The 15,710-nt window shown below is 48.2% G+C and overlaps 7 protein-coding genes across 7 annotated transcripts; 3 read left to right on the top strand and 4 right to left on the bottom strand.

Annotated features, from left to right (window-relative positions):
• Positions 1-177: 177 nt before the first annotated feature.
• Positions 178-1,730, bottom strand: FPRO_11445 (uncharacterized protein; the record flags this gene model as incomplete). Its single annotated transcript, XM_031220922.1, has 3 exons — positions 178-339; positions 387-607; positions 659-1,730. The coding sequence occupies 3 exons, from the start codon at positions 1,728-1,730 to the stop codon at positions 178-180; spliced, it is 1,455 nt and encodes a 484-aa protein (XP_031086532.1).
• Positions 1,731-2,846: 1,116 nt separating this feature from the next.
• FPRO_11444 (uncharacterized protein) lies at positions 2,847-4,310 on the top strand (the record flags this gene model as incomplete). Its single annotated transcript, XM_031220921.1, has 1 exon — positions 2,847-4,310. The coding sequence occupies one exon, from the start codon at positions 2,847-2,849 to the stop codon at positions 4,308-4,310; it is 1,464 nt and encodes a 487-aa protein (XP_031086531.1).
• Positions 4,311-4,842: 532 nt separating this feature from the next.
• On the top strand, positions 4,843-5,674 carry FPRO_11443 (uncharacterized protein; the record flags this gene model as incomplete). The annotated part of the gene is made up of 3 exons (XM_031220920.1): positions 4,843-5,211; positions 5,271-5,430; positions 5,478-5,674. The coding sequence occupies 3 exons, from the start codon at positions 4,843-4,845 to the stop codon at positions 5,672-5,674; spliced, it is 726 nt and encodes a 241-aa protein (XP_031086530.1).
• Positions 5,675-5,808: 134 nt separating this feature from the next.
• On the bottom strand, positions 5,809-7,484 carry FPRO_11442 (uncharacterized protein; the record flags this gene model as incomplete). Its single annotated transcript, XM_031220919.1, has 6 exons — positions 5,809-6,053; positions 6,103-6,180; positions 6,228-6,608; positions 6,662-6,953; positions 7,000-7,199; positions 7,253-7,484. 6 exons carry the CDS (start codon positions 7,482-7,484, stop codon positions 5,809-5,811), a joined length of 1,428 nt encoding a protein of 475 aa, XP_031086529.1.
• Positions 7,485-9,065: 1,581 nt separating this feature from the next.
• FPRO_11441 (uncharacterized protein) lies at positions 9,066-11,778 on the top strand (the record flags this gene model as incomplete). Its single annotated transcript, XM_031220918.1, has 6 exons — positions 9,066-9,505; positions 9,553-10,393; positions 10,446-10,880; positions 11,001-11,240; positions 11,290-11,470; positions 11,519-11,778. The coding sequence occupies 6 exons, from the start codon at positions 9,066-9,068 to the stop codon at positions 11,776-11,778; spliced, it is 2,397 nt and encodes a 798-aa protein (XP_031086528.1).
• Positions 11,779-11,857: 79 nt separating this feature from the next.
• On the bottom strand, positions 11,858-12,784 carry FPRO_11440 (uncharacterized protein; the record flags this gene model as incomplete). Its single annotated transcript, XM_031220917.1, has 1 exon — positions 11,858-12,784. One exon carries the CDS (start codon positions 12,782-12,784, stop codon positions 11,858-11,860), a length of 927 nt encoding a protein of 308 aa, XP_031086527.1.
• A 414-nt stretch (positions 12,785-13,198) lies between these two features.
• FPRO_11439 (putative inorganic phosphate transporter) lies at positions 13,199-14,824 on the bottom strand (the record flags this gene model as incomplete). The annotated part of the gene is made up of 4 exons (XM_031220916.1): positions 13,199-13,522; positions 13,578-13,874; positions 13,929-14,302; positions 14,359-14,824. The coding sequence occupies 4 exons, from the start codon at positions 14,822-14,824 to the stop codon at positions 13,199-13,201; spliced, it is 1,461 nt and encodes a 486-aa protein (XP_031086526.1).
• Positions 14,825-15,710: the final 886 nt, after the last annotated feature.

Below are 15,710 nucleotides of genomic sequence, written 5' to 3'. Positions count from 1 at the left end.
TCGCTCAGATCTCAACGTCGACGCAAGACATAAATAACTCGAACTGTTCATCCAACGCGTCAAAACACACAAGCAAGCTTTCACCAAGACAATTCATCGATCACCGACAACCTTGCATCGTCACCCTCCCGTAAGTCCCGAGAAACCCAGGGCTTGCATCAACATAAGCTAGGTAGCTCAATTCTGTGGCAGCTGCGCATTGATAAGCTGCTGCAATTGGCGTAGAGTGTCAACACTCATTGTGACGTTGACCATCTCGGAACCTTCGAGGCCATTGGAAGTAGCCACGTCGGGGTTTGGGTAGTACCAGCACGCGATAGCAATAATAGCATAGATGACCTGCGAATGTCAGTCACTAGAATCCTTACAAGTTGGTCTTGACTTACTACGAGGAGTGCACCCTCAAGCCAGTTGGACTCTCCATCACGAAGGAAGTTTCCAACCACCAAGATGGACAAGACAAGAAGAACAATCATGAAGATCTCAAAGTTCAGGTCCATGGGCTTTCCGATGGCCCAGCCGACGAGAACGACGAGGGGACCGTTGAACAGGGCAGTTTGGATGGAAGGTCCGAGACAGTGGTACAGGGCGACATTAATGACGCCATCTACTCAGGCTATTAGCAGTGATTCATTCGTGATTGCAGCATTTCGCTCACCATATGCTTCATCAATGGCTGTCAAGTGTTCAGCAGCCTTCTCAACAAAAGGCAATAGAATAAGACCCAAGAACTGATCGGGCACTCCACTCTCGACAACATGCTCAATCTTCTCGACGAGGAAGATGAGAAGAGCAGTCACAAAAGCAAGAGCAATCAATATAGCAACAATAGCCTCGGTCATGGTAAACTTGGGCTTCTCCATATCGGCCTCGCGATCAGCATCTCGGTGCTCATCCATCTCAATAACCTCATCGAAGATACTATGCTGGCTACTGGCCTGATACCAGATGTAGAAGAAAAACGCGATAATCAGTGCAATAGACGTTGCCTGACTGATGCGAAGAACATCATCTTGGAGTTTACCCTCTGTGAACTTCTCGTGCAGAACTCGGAAGCCTGGGAAGTCGGGTACAACCTCGGCTTTCAGGGCGGAGTAGAAGGCGCTGGGGATGAGGAGACCAAATGCTGCGACGAGTAGGAGTCCAGTACCGACTTCTGAGACAATGGCGTGGAACTTTTGGCTGGCTTGCTTGAGGCCACCAACGAAGAAACAGAGGCCGAGACAGAGGAGAAGATTGGTCAGGATGCTGCCGAGGATCGCGGCTTGGATGATGGGGATGAGATTGCCTTCATCGCCGTTATCTTCAGGAGAGTTGGCCTCGTGCTTCGAAAGCAAGACAATGAAGAGGATAATCTCGATGATAGATCCAAACGTCGTCTCGATGAGAATACCAGCTACCTTGGGCAACTTCCGCGCAAACTCTTGTCCAGCGAAGCCAAGCAGATTGGCAGTTGGAATGACAGCAATATACGCGGTAGCAAATTTCCAGAGGTGCAGACCAGGGAAGAACTGAAGGATGATGGCGATGGGGACAAACGGCCAGAGGATGTTTACCCATTTCGACGCGGTGCAAGAGCTTCGCCAGAGAACAGCGAGGAAGTGACGAGGATGAAAACCGCTTCTCCCGCTTTCTCCCTCGTGGGCGATGTGACTCGAGATCTGCGGCAGAAGCGGGGTTGATTCATCTCTGTGGCCATTGCCATGGCCGGGGAGGATGTTGCTCGCCATTATCGCGAGTCAGGGTAACAAGCAAGCAAAGAAACAAACACTGAATAAAGAATAAGCTTAAATAAAGCAAGAGTGTAAATAGGCTTTGGGAGGAGGGAGAGCCAAGAAATAAAAACAGACAGGACGATCAAAGGGGCTGGGATCGTTATAACGTGACGCTGGTGTTTGCGGTGGTGGCGCAGTGATATCCAATCACGACGCCGTGATGAGACACATTGACAGGGGCTCACAGCAGGGATCGGAACTCTAAACAAAGCTTGTTTTGCTGACGTTGGCTCTCAGGGTTCTAGACTCTTGCTGAAGCATAACCCCGCAGAGTAAATTCTGATCTGATCTGGCTTTTTCAAGGGAGGGCTCGATGAGGTTAATGACATGGAGAGCCAGTTATCGTGTACACAGACGCTATGCTCTCACAGTGAAAGTCTACCGAGCTAAGATGACTCCAGACTTATCGATAATGAAACCATCTCTCAAAACAGGCTTAGCCATGTCTCACAGCCCCGACACGGAATGGCCCCCCCTCGATACTAGCGCGCACAAGAGTCCCCCAGACTAAAAAATACAAGCATACCCTCCCAAAACCACCCGCGATCCCGTCATAGGCAGTCCTGTTTTTTTGACACCAGCGTCAACGAATGAGAAACGCGTCTCCCCGCACTCACGCTCACCGATTCTCACCGATGGGAGAGGCGTTTCATTCTCGCCTTACCGAGAAGCTACCTATTATGTAAAATGGTAATACGCTTTTTAGTGTGTTGGTCACGGCTACGACGGACCACATTGCTATTGCGCGAGGGACTTGGTATAGTTATCGTTATGTAAATTTTACATACAGTATACTTTTGTGGGTTGAAAAGTCTGAACTCATGTGATGAAAATTTACCAATTGCCAATTTCTCTTGCTAGTCTATATAACTATTCGACTTTTTCCTACAGATACAATTTTATAGTCATTCTCTGCTCGATCTTGTACGATATCCTATGTTCTCGATTTCGACTAGTCTCTGAGAAAGTTTCACTACAGCATCTCCATCGTGATTGGACAGATCCATCCGTTTTCGTCCAGCTTGATCCAAATAGCTTGGCTTACGACATCTCCCGCGAGCCGACGACATAATGCCTTCAGCGGTGAGAACTAATTTTTCTCCTCCTCCATCAAAGCAGCTCAAGCCCATACCTTTCCGTCCGATGAAGTCCCCTATCCCCGACTACCTTAACCGGGTGCTGGAGAATGCACGGCCCATAGAAGATGGCAAGCCCGCCAGTTACATCGAGACGCTGGCAAAGGCGGACACGTCAAAGATAGCTGTGGCGCTGGCGATGGTGGATGGCCAGATCTACTCTGCTGGCGATGACGATGTTGAGTTTTCGATGCAGTCTATTTCAAAGGCGTTTGTGTACGCTTTGGCGATTGAGGATGCGGGGTTGGATAAGGTGCTGGAGAAGATTGGCGTGGAACCCTCGGGAGACGCGTTTAACAGTTTATCGCTGGAGCGAGGGAGTAACAGGCCTATGAACCCCATGATCAACGCGGGAGCCATCACAGCACACTCTCTTATCGGAGGGCCAGACTGGACAGCAGAGCAACGATCAGACCGCATCCTCAAAGCCATGTCGAAGCTAGCAGGTCGTCAATTGCGCGTCTGCGAAGAAGTTTACGAGGCTGAGTTGCGAGACGCCAATCGAAACATGGGAATTGGTTACATGCTCAAAGCCGCCGGCATCATCACCGGCGACGCGCAGCAGATTGTCCAAGGGTATATCCGCCAATGCGCTATTAACGTCAATGTTCGAGACTTGGCAACCATGGCTGCTACGCTCTGCAACGCGGGCTGTCACCCTGCGACGGGGGAGAAGATCATTCCTCAAGACAGCGTGCGGCAGATCCTCTCCGTCATGACGACTTGTGGCATGTACGATGCTGCAGGCGACTGGGTATCGCGGATTGGCATCCCCGCCAAGAGTGGAGTTGCGGGTGGTATCATCGGTGCTCTGCCAGGTCAAATGGGTATCGCTGTGTTTTCACCCAAGCTTGATTCGCGGGGAAACAGTGTTCGCGGTGTCGCCATCTGTGAGCAGTTATCCAGCGACATGGGTCTGCACATGATGGACGTCAGCCAGATCGCCCAAGCAACCGTCCGCGTATCAGTCGCGACCATCCTCCCCGGCGACAACGAGCCGCACCACACAAACTGCAACAAAGAAGTCATCATCTTCAGTCTCCGCGGTGTAGTGCGCTTCGGCGGATCAGAGCGCTTAACCCGCGCCATCACACGAGAACTCGGCGATCCGAACCCTGATGATCCAGGTTCTGGACGAAGTCGCTTCGTGTGCGCTGTGGTGTTCTCGTTCCGCGATGTGTTTTCGTTTAATGCGGTGGCACAGAAGATTATTCAGGCGGATATAACGCGGTTGCTGCTGGATGGGAGGACGGTTGTTGTTATAGACCCCGTGGGTGTTTTGGAGATGGAGACGAAGCGGGCGGGTAGCAACCTCAAGATTGTGGATAATGAGACTGCTGCGAGGGATTATATTGGAGGAATTGGATGCCATACTGTTTCGAAGAATGATGAATGGTGATTTGGCGCGTTTAAAGATAAGAAAGAAAATAATACTTATGAACCCAGTTGTATCGATATGTACTTGCATAGACTGAAATGACTTCCATTCTTATACTATAACTAGACAATGGTTCACTTCCCAATACCGATATGTATACAAGTCGTCTTCAGCAGTTTGAATGCAATATCTAGCTTGCAACTGCCCTCGTATATCGTCAGGTCGTGGTATTGTCATCCTTACCAGCAGTAATAAAGTTTGACCTTGTGCCCATCAGGGTAGTAACAACGACGTATCAGGGGTATCAATAAGCCCCAGCATAAAAATAGAGAACGCGCAATTAAAGTAATTATTCCTTGCAAGGCTGGATCCGAGTCCGAGGGCAGGGTCCGTGATTAGCCTCTACAGACGGAACCCGCGGAGCCAGCGGCACAATCCCCACTTCTGAATCTTATTGAGTTGCCTCGTATAAATAGACCAGTCTACTGAAGATGAAGCTCAAACAGCATTGAGAACCCATTTAATAACCTTCAATCACCTTGAGACAGAAAATATGCCAAAAACCATTCATCTCGTGCGTCACGGCCAAGCCGTTCATAACCTTGGGGAAGCATACAACGTTCTACCAGACACCGACCTCACGCCGCTGGGACAAGAGCAAGCTAAAGGCCTCATCTCCAATTGCCCTGATCTCGCCAATGTTGACCTGATCGTGTCATCGCCATTGCGAAGAACACTCCAAACGACCCTGTTGGCATTTTCTTCTCAATTAGAGCGCGGACTGCAGATTGTGGCCTTGCCAGAAGTACAGGAAGTCAGCGACATGAACTGCGACACGGGTAGTGATCTGAACGTGATAAAAGCCGAGTTCCAACAACATCCTGTGGATTTCAGTCTTGTTGGGCCAGGCTGGCAAATCAAGGTATGAGACACAACCTCAAGTCATGTTTGGTCAACGGGGCCGAATTAATTATGTGTTAGGAGGGTAAATGGGCTCCAGCCGTTGGTAGCGTTTTAGAGAGGGCCCGGGCTGCACGGCAATGGCTGAGCGAAAGACCCGAGTCAGAAATTGTGGTCGTTACTCATGGTTGCTTTTTGCATTTCTTCACGGACGATTGGGTCAACTCTGTGAACCCTGATGGTATGTTGCTGCCCAACATTTAGCTGCCTCGGTCCTAACAATAACAGGTACGGATTGGGCTAATGCAGAAGTTCGCTCCTATACGATTTCGCGTGACGAGCGCGAAGGGCCAGTTTTATGTGAGACTAGGGAGTCTAGAGAGAGGCGCGGGGTAGACCCGGTTTCTCCGACGAGAGAAGAACAATTAGAGCTGCGGCAGGCTGCTTTGAATGCGGCACTTGAATGGGGGCTCATACGGCCATGATAGGTCTTGTTTATGACATAGATACCAGCAGGAAGAAAATAGTTCTCGAATATAGGCTACTATTTACTTCAACTTTAACCATGACAAAATACTCAATTCATACTATCTGGCATATACTACTTCCAGTATATCCATTATGTCGATGAGATAGGCTTCTTGGACATGGTCGCAACGAACGCCGCCAGCGCAGCCTCGGGCTGGTAGGCTGGGACTTCATGTCCGGCACCATAGACACGCAGCCAGCTCAGGTTTCCAGAAGTCTTAAACTCTCCGTATTTCTTTCCACCGACGGTGAATGACTGAAGAGGAGCTGAGACGAATGATTGTGGAGCGATTGAGTTGAGGGCTCTGTAGTTACCCATCCAGTTGCAGATCCAGTCTAGACATGATTAGATTCCATACGGGTTATCAGAGGGAGGTCAACTTACCAGCATCGCCAGCCCAGATAAGAACTTGGATCTTGGAGTCAATGACTTGCGACAGTGTTGGTAAGAACGATCGTCCCCCTGTGAAATTAGTTAGCTGCAATCATGTATAAAGGCGGAAAACATACTGTCACCACTAGCAATAAACTTGTTGTACGATTCATCGCCACATTCTTGATAATCAGACTGCGCACCAATCGCCTTCATCACAGACGCAGATGTGAGATAGGTAGAGTAAGTCGAAGGAGGGAAAGGATCATTGCTCGACGCTCGAATATCGTAGACATCAAAGTCTGCCAGGTTCTCCAGCGGCCTTTCAATAGCGGAGCTGCAGACATCATCTGCGTTGCCGCACGCAGCATCGTTGCCTGTAAGACCAGGGCATTTGGCAAATGCGGGGACACACTTCTGGTTATATGTGTTGAGGTACTTGCTGTACTGAGTTGGTGTGATGAGCTTGCGGTAGGTGTTATTGGCGGCGTAGTCGATATAATCTCTGTACTGGTTGCCTAGATATTCATGTCAGCATTGCAACTAGATCTCCAGGCGTGAGAAAGCTTACCAGGATCAATCCATCCGTTGTTGATGCCCAAAGCTACAAGGTTGATCTTCTCGCCCTTGATCTTTCCAGCATCGATAGCAGCGTTCTGCTGCTCAAAGTAAAACGCAAACTCGGGACCATAGTGGCCACCATAAGACTCGGTGAAAAGGCCAAAATCACGGTTCTCGTACTCGGTAAACTGAGCGTAGAAAGCCTGGAGGAGATTCCAGACTCGAGGCGCAGCAGCAAGAGTTGATACAGCGTCGTCGGTGCCGTAGCTGAAACCAGTGGCAATGGGTTGATCAACATATAGCTGTAATCGTCAGTGAAATGTGCTTGTGTGTAGTGGGTGACTGTACCATGTTGGCAAAGGTGTTCCATGAGTTGGGGTTCAGAGTAGGCTTGGACCCGCCGTTGTTAAAGGTACAGGGCCCATTTTCCTGAAACAAGCCGATCATGGAACTACAGCCCGGACCACCATTGAGCCAGAGGGCCAGTGGAGCTGTTTTGGCGTTCTTGCGGGACTCGAAGAACCAAAAGAACATGTTCATGTTGGTGCCTGAAGAGAAGATTTGTTAGATAGGAAATGGGAGGATTTAATGAGGTACTTGCCAACGGAGAAATAACCAGAGTGCTGGTTAACACCAGGCGTCGTCTCGCAGATTCCAGAGTTGGAGACAATCTTGGTCTTGGAACCGGTGGCAGCATGTTCGAAGACCTTGTACTTGATACCGCCGTCTTCTTGCAAGTACCTCTTGTCGAGGCTGGCTGCGGGTGTACAGCTGCCTTGGCCGACAAGGGCAAGTGCCGTGAGGACATTCAGCAGAGCTGTCTTCATGATCATTGACAATATGAACTTGAATGGAAGAACGGTGGTTGTACAAGATAGATACTGCCAAGACGGGAGGATGAGACTAGGTATATATAGATCTAGGCGGTCTCGATCGGGCGCTACCATAGGCACGGATAGCCCGCATTCCATAACTACTGCGCTTCATTATAGCCGTATACGATGCCAGTCGAACTTAATGGAATTATCTTATCGCGGCGAAAGATTAATGCCACCTTCCTGATTAAAGGGGGAGACCTTTTGTGAATATCAAAGGTTCCTGACGATCCGGAGGTGGAATTAGCCAATACAGCGCGGGAGTCATGCGACAGTGGGCAGTGGATACTGTCGATCTCTGGGCCATCCCGGCCCCGTGAAACAAGGCATTGTCTTGCTTACATTGCCCAGGCAGTATCACAAGGCAGACAAACATCCTCCCCTTGAGACAAAGCTTCAACCGCCGCGTAAATATCAAAATTCATACTCTCCCGCATTATTCATTTCGGTGCATGCTGTGTCAGACAGATTAAGTTGCAGAAGCCCATCTTATCAAGCCTCATGGCGACCTTCCAGAACAAGCGATCTCCCGAGCCACGAGATCTATGCTTCGGCACTTTTTAGCCGTTAATCTGGTGACGCTCACTTGCCGAATATCCGAGCTCGGGTGCTCTGATTGGCGCACAGGCTTATCGAGAATTCATGCTTAGAATTAATTTTCTCACTAACTAAAACCCGATGTCGCAATGGTATGCAAAGATATCGTATTGGTTGACTAGCTGCAGCTGCTTGGAGCATTAAACTTGTGTGTATTTCCGCCTATGGATTGACCACAGGTTCCTTGTTGAGAGGTCGGACTAACGTTGGCTGTTGGGGTAATATTATATGTCACAACAGACGCTCGTCTGATGCAAAGGCCAGAGATCAATTGATAGATTGGCAATGAGCTCATGACTTGCACTAATATGCTACAGGTTTTATTCTTAACTATGAACTATGGGGATGACTGCCGCCTATAAGGTTAACCTTATTTAGCTGTTATACCTGGTCTGGTCTTGTATGCAAAACTATCCAAGGTAAATCATTAAATGTCTTAAAGGCCAAATCTATGCGCATATCACATTTATCTTGTTCATTTACTCAAAAAAGCTATGCGACTTTTTATTTTAACAAAAATGTTTCAATTCTAGCCGTATGCGAGCCCCAGTGAGTATTTGTTGGTAGAAGATCAGATTACTTACTGCATCAGTACCCATTGCAGGGTATAATCCCTGCAGATCCTCATTTTCCTCCAAGCCAAGCCCCAGGTTGCGTCACGTATGGTAACAAAGCCAGCTAATGATTATATTCAAGATCAACTTACAGATAACACCGTTATAATGTTATTTAAAAGCTACCTAGTGTGAGTTTATAACTACTGAAAACACCACCAATATTTGTTTTGTTTCGATTAATGGCTTTATCAAAACCTCAGCCGCTGATTACATAACCCCGCAGGGCTGAACTGGGCTTGGCATTTTCAACACAGCCTCAATAATCAATAATGTTGTTCCAGGCTCCCTCTCGCGACCTCTCAATCTCAACCTTTACGTCACCAAGATGTCGGATCCCTTGAGTGTTGCCGCTTCAATCGCAGGACTAATCTCAATCACGGTTGAAGCCGTCAAGTTCCTCAGCCCATATGTCTCAGCGGCCAAAGAGACCCCGCAGGTCGCGGCGCACGTCTACTCTGAAGTCCAAAGCACCCAGATTATACTGATGGGTCTTCAGAGCCTGACGAAAGACCTTAAGTCTGTCAACGCTCAGCATGCCGCCCTGATTGGGGTGAACCAGGTAGTGGCTGTCCTCACGGATGGGGTTCTTCTTTACTCGGAGCTGCATAAGGAACTTCAGTCGTTGTGGGCGAAAGATGGCGTGGAAAAGGTGCCGCTGAGAGGACGCTTGCAGTGGGTTTGGAAGGAGAGTACGTTTGTCTCACTCTTGAATAGACTGCAGAATTTCAAGAGCTCAATGACACTTGTCTTGATGATTTTACAAAGGTACGTTTAGCGTGCAATTCCTGGTGCAATATCTAACTCATGCTCAGTGATTCTGGCCAGAGAGCAAAAGAACACCAGGAGAAGCTGTCCAATAATGTCAAGGTTCTTCTAGACAGCAATGACGCCCTGTCGCGCCGGCTGATGAACATTGAGGATGCTTTAGATGACCAGACTATTATTTCCAGGCGCATGAGCATTCTCTCTTTGAGCGTATCTCCATCTCAAAATACAGGGCAGGAATCAACTGCAGAATCGCCAATTATATCAATCACCAACGAGACCAGCCCTTCTATATCAAGGTTTGACTTCGAGGATGATCTTGAGTCATCACGCGTGTATCGCCGCGCAGTGAGAGAAACCATGGATTATTCATTCCGGAGCTCGGTTGCAAAATCGCATAATTGGTCTGTCTTCTCAGGATTAAGTCTAGGAGATGTATCTATCATGTCAGTCATAGCATTGCCCGTCTATCAAGACGATATCACCAATGCGGAGCACTATGATTTTGGAGAAGAAGCTGCTCCCAATGCTGGAACGCCTGTGCCAGTCATGGACCAGCCTCTGTTGATAGAATGTCTTGAGCTGAAGCTCAAGCTTCTCACGATACCCGGGATGTCGGGGTACTTTGACGAGCCGCGTTTCACCGTTGACGACTTCTCTCACCTCTGGACGGTTCTCCAGCAAGTTACACCATTAGCTATCCTTGCTCAGGCTCTGGATCCGACTCTAAACTTAGGTGCCGGTCTGCCTGAGGACCTGACCGACAACGCCAGGAAAGAACTGATTTTATGGTTTGCTCAGTTCTGCCACGACAAACTCGATATAGAAACAAGCAGCCTGATTACAGTTCAGGATCTGATGGGGGGTGGTGCTTATGGCATTTTTAAGGTAAGGTAACATGACAACATTGAAACAGGAGGAACTGCTGACGGTGCCACAGGCCATTTCCCTCATTTCGTATATTACCCGGAACTTGGCAATCCCTAATCCTTCTATGAATGATTTGTCTTCAGCCAAAGCACAAGTTGACGCTCAGCCACCAGAGCTTCGAAAGCTGCTCATGGAGCAGCGCCAGTTCGCCCGGGATCTCAATGAACTCCTTGAGCTGAAAGATCAACTCCAGATGTTTTCGAACCACATATTTCTAGGATTAAGAATACTCGCAGACACACATGTTGCATTCCTTACTACTATGGAGCGGAAACTTTTCTGTCCATCAGCCCTTCAAATATGGGCACCAGCATTTGACGATATTCTGAAATTTGTCAGCGTTGAAGCATCGTTTTATGTCAACTATACCAATCACAGAGCCAGCATACAACTTTGGCTGAAAAAAGGACATTTCAAAGACAAGGAGAAGATAAGAGAATCTTTGGTAAGATGTTTATATCTTTTACCCACAAGAGCGAAAAGAATTTCTATGCTCTTTAAATTCTCCGAGGTATAATCTCATCAAGAAAGCGTATCTTAGTACGTGGATGCTAATATTGTTTAGTACTTGGGAACCCGACCGATTGCCACAGAAGAGCAGAAGAAGGATCGCAGCAGGTGTCAATCTTCTATCTCGAGCATTGTTTCTCATCTACAGGATAAGGAGATTTCTACGGCTACCCAAGTGGCTGTTCAAGAGCTTCGACAGCGGGTAGAGGACTGGAAGGGTATTGATCCCGGTGATCTCGGAGAAATGGTTCTTTCTAAGACACTTTATGTGACCAAGAGTTCCAAAACCAACCTGGTAAGCTGCCTCGGCATGTTCTTGATTGCGTCTGACGTCACTGCAATAGTATCACGGGTATCTTTTCCAGAACATGCTTCTGCTCTGTAAAGAGACTCGTGGTAAACATATAGGAGAGCGGTCGTCTTCCAAGTCGAAATCTTTATCTGAAGAGAAGCAGACAAAGTTCATACTAAAGGGGCGGTTTCATCTAAGACACATTCTCTCGGTCACTCCAACCTCTCACCATGGTACGTCGCCCAGTTTTAGACATTTATGACGCTTACTAATTCAATTAGGCAAACATACATGCGAGGTTGAGTGGAGCACTGGAACTGAAGGCATTAAATCATCATTCTCACTCATGTTCGTGGTTGAGCCAGAGATGCGAGAATGGGCATCGAAGATCGATGAGTATAGAATGATGGCAATACTCATGGTGAAGCCCCAAGGTGTTCCAGAACTGAATTTGCAAATAGAAGGGGTCGTTGGTGAAACTGTGCCTGAAGATTTGACTGGGCGAATGAAGTCACGGAAGCGATATGGGGTAATTAAATAATGAATTAGGAAATCTCTAGTGGGTTGGCTTGGTGTATATAGGGATACTACAATTGTTATACGATGATCAATGAGAACCACTAAACAACTTCCTCAAATGTCACCGCATCAACGTCGCCCTCAGCATTGGCGCAGCTGAATCCAATAGCAACACTAAGATAGCCATACTGGTCCAACTTATCCTGTCTCAGTGAACAAGTAGTACTCAAAGGTGTCCATTGTTGCACGGCAGCATTGGCGCTGACTGTGTTCGCGCCTCCTTGGACGGGAACAACGCTACTTGGATCTCCATAGTAACAGACGACAGCCATTGCATTACATCCATCGTCGTACATATTATCGCTCGCACCGTCGACGCGGAGCTGAGCGGCGAGACGATAGGTTCCTGCTTTGAGAAGTGACTTGTCGATCTTTTGATACACGTAGTTATTGTACGACTCGCCGTCATCGATTGCAAATTGGAGGCGGGCGTAAGCTGGACCTTCGTAGGGCGAGGAGGAGCCGAGTTGAATAGGGTCGTTGGCTGAGAGCCAGGGGTTTACTGTTCCAAGATCGAAGTTGCCGTTGATGAGGAGCTCGGTTTGCTCTGCTTCGGCGGTAGTGGTGGTTGTAGCGCTCTCGGCCACGGTCGTTGTGCCTTCAGTGGTGGTTGGTGCTGTAGTAGCCTCACTGCTAGTGACTATGGTAGTGTCGCTGCTACTAACGACTGTCGTACTCTCGCTGACGGCGATGGTCGTAGATGTCTCGCTCACGAGTGCGCTCGTGGATGTAGCATCCTCAGTCAACGTGGTAGTTGTATCAGTCGCGGTTGTCGTCTCTGTCTCGGTGACCGCAGTACTGGTCTCGATGGTAGTGGAAAGAGCAGTGGTAGTATCGGAAACGACGATTGTAGAGCCAGCGCCAGTGGCAGAGGTTGTGATGCTCTGGGGCTTACACGGGCCTGCATTAACAGAAGCTAACAAGGCCAAGTTTGCTAACGCAGCGGCAATTAGCTTGTTGGAAACCATTTTGACAGGCTTCAAAAACGACAGAAAATGAACGGAAACGACAGTGGAGGCTTTGCATAACCGAGTGAGCAAAGAACACGAGGAAAAGAGGACATTCGCCAGTTTTATTTCAGCACACAAGTGGAGAGGGCCTCAGGGGCATACAGATAACTATTGGCGACCTAGGGCGATTAATGGTCGTGGCATACAATAGCGTCTCAATAGCGTTGAATTTCTCGCCAGTTGGGCCAATCAAGTTCTTAGTTTCATGGCTGGCTTCATATTTCAAACAAGAAATTAATTCAAAAAGTAAGCTTGTAACCGGTAGTGCTTGTATCTTCGCTCGTATTTTACCTAGCTTTGAAATCGTTGAACAGGGCGAAAGCTAATCAATTAGACTTGCATCGTTGCAGCTTGGCAACCGAAGATATCACTCTACTCCTTCATCGCTTCACCAAATGTTCCCCTGTATCCGTTCTGCTCCAGGTACATCCGGAATTGCGTGTCTTCGCTCTCGAGCTCTTTGTCCTTATCTGGGATGAGAAACCATGCAACTAGACCACCTACAGCAGCAAACGCCGCACCAATCAGAAAAACGGCCTGGATACCTCGCTGCTTATCGGAGAAAGAGTCTTGGATGGGCGTAAATGCTTGCGTTCCAATCGCCGCACCAGCCTTGCCCATTGCTGCGGCAAACCCTAAGAAGTGACCTCGTAGAGGTGTTGGAAAGGACTCTGCCGCACACAGAAACGTGGCGACCTGGTTCACAGTTAGCGTGTCTCTGGGTAGCTGTACTGCCAAGGTTAGGACTTACGCCAGGGCCCATCTCTCCCAGTGCGTTGAAGATGCCATACAGCACGATGAACAAGGGGAACACGGACTGGATCGGAGAAAGAGCACCACCAATGATGAAGCCGAGAATCGTCCATCCGAGAAATCCCAGAGTCATAGTTTGTCTGCGACCAATGTGATCCATGAGAAGTCCTCCAACGACGCAACCGGGGAGATAGAAGCAGTTAACAACTGTACCGAAACCGATGTTCTGCTGAAGAGTGTCCTCAGGGTTCAAAGTGGCGATGATTGTCGAACTGAAGATTCCGAATGGATACGTCTGGTGTCTATATCAGTAATGTGCTGTGCATTATATCCTCAGTATTATACTTACCACGAAGTCGTAGAAGAACCACGCCAAGGATGTTCCAAGCATTGGTTTCCAATATCTCTTGATCACAAGCATATATGGTATGTCCTGCTTGATCGCATGTTTCTTATATTGCGTCGAGTCAAACTGACGAAGACGAAGAAACAGAAGAGCTACTGGCAGGATGAAACCAATACCAAAGTTGATTCGCCAGACGCCATCGCCGACATGTTGATGGTAAGCTGCGAGGACGATCAATGCCACAACACCTGCCATAACAAATCCGAGGTCGATGGAGAAGTCTGTAGCAGCAGCGACAAGAAGTCCGCGTCGGCGTCGAACAAATGATGTCTCGTCTGAAGCTTCAGTACTTCCTGTGCCGCAGGTAGGATATTCACCTAAAAAGCCATCAGTCAAGTGAATTTCTCAGCCCCAATCTCTATTAGGTGCTTACCACCAGCGCCGAACCCTGCAACACCTCGTCCAACAATCATCATCCAAAACATGCCCAGCTCAGTTTTTCCATGCGCTGCAGTCGCGAGGATGATACCCAAGACTAAGAACAAGGTAGCAAACACAATGCCAGTCCGTCTGCCAAGCTTGTCGATGGCATAGCCAAAGAAGAGCATGCCGAGGACCTCGCCGATAAGAAATGCATTAGAGAGTCGAGTCTTGATCGAGCTGGAGAAACTGTCGGGGTAGAGTTTTGCAAAGACTGGATTCATGTATCCGATGATCTGTGCATTGTATCCATCGGAGAATAGAGCCAGGCCACTTGTCAGGACTGTTGTTATGGCTGACATGCGAGACTTGGTAGGGATCTCAACGTCTGTGGCATTGACAACAGTGTCGTTTTTGAAGGATGCATCGTCTTGATGGCTCTTTGGAGCACTCGTCTCTGGAGAAGCCTTGTCATCCATGGTACTGACCTTGAAGCGGGAAGTATTGGAACGATCTTTCTTGGAAGCTTCTATCTGATAATATTTGAGAACCTCTGGACTTATATATACATGATACGTAGTGCCTCATGCTTGGAGGCTAAAGATATCCTCGCATTGCAACACCATTCTTCTTGCAAAGATCGAAGTATAATTCTGGTCAAAGACAGACCCTCGCGTGCCCTGATTATGGAACGTCATTGGTTATCCGTGTGAAATTCTTTATCTTATTCAACAAGCAATAGCCCAATGCTTGCACGTGGGCATCGTCGTTGAGTTTGGTTGGGTTTAATGGCCCTCATATTACGAAATGGTTGCCGATACGCCGAGGGGGGCTTGACATTTTACCCTTGTATGCGTCTCGTGTTTTGGGACTACACAATCTTCCTAATTCCCGTCTGCTCACACTAGGCTTTAGTTTGGTTCTTGTAGGTCTGATTTGAAGTGGGCCATACTACTATATCAAGTCGAATGCAGGCATAAAATGGCATTAGTCTCGGTTACTCGGCATGCTACAGTTGCATTTTTATCTTTTTCCCTGGGTACATGCTGCAATGGCCCTGTTTCATTGCTTGGGGGAAAAGCCCGTAGTGGAAGACTAATGCAGCTAGTGAGCGATAGCCGACAGACCTCGATATCTTATCTCGAGCCGAGTAGCGAGCAACATATGGCTGATGTCAAATGAGAATGCGCCTGGAACTCACGGACACTTAATTTATTGCGACTTGGAGACCAAAAGGGCTTTAAAACATCACGATAAATATAACTGTCGGCAATGCCTAGGTCAATCGATCAATCCGCTGCATACACCTAAGAACTCAACACTTTCTGATTCCTCTAGAATTTTCGCTGAAACTCCTTCAACAGC

This window comes from Fusarium proliferatum (assembly GCF_900067095.1).
Source record: "Fusarium proliferatum ET1 genome assembly, contig: FPRO_scaffold010, whole genome shotgun sequence".
Taxonomy (NCBI): domain Eukaryota; kingdom Fungi; phylum Ascomycota; class Sordariomycetes; order Hypocreales; family Nectriaceae; genus Fusarium; species Fusarium proliferatum.
This window is presented reverse-complemented; position numbering and strand designations above follow the sequence as displayed.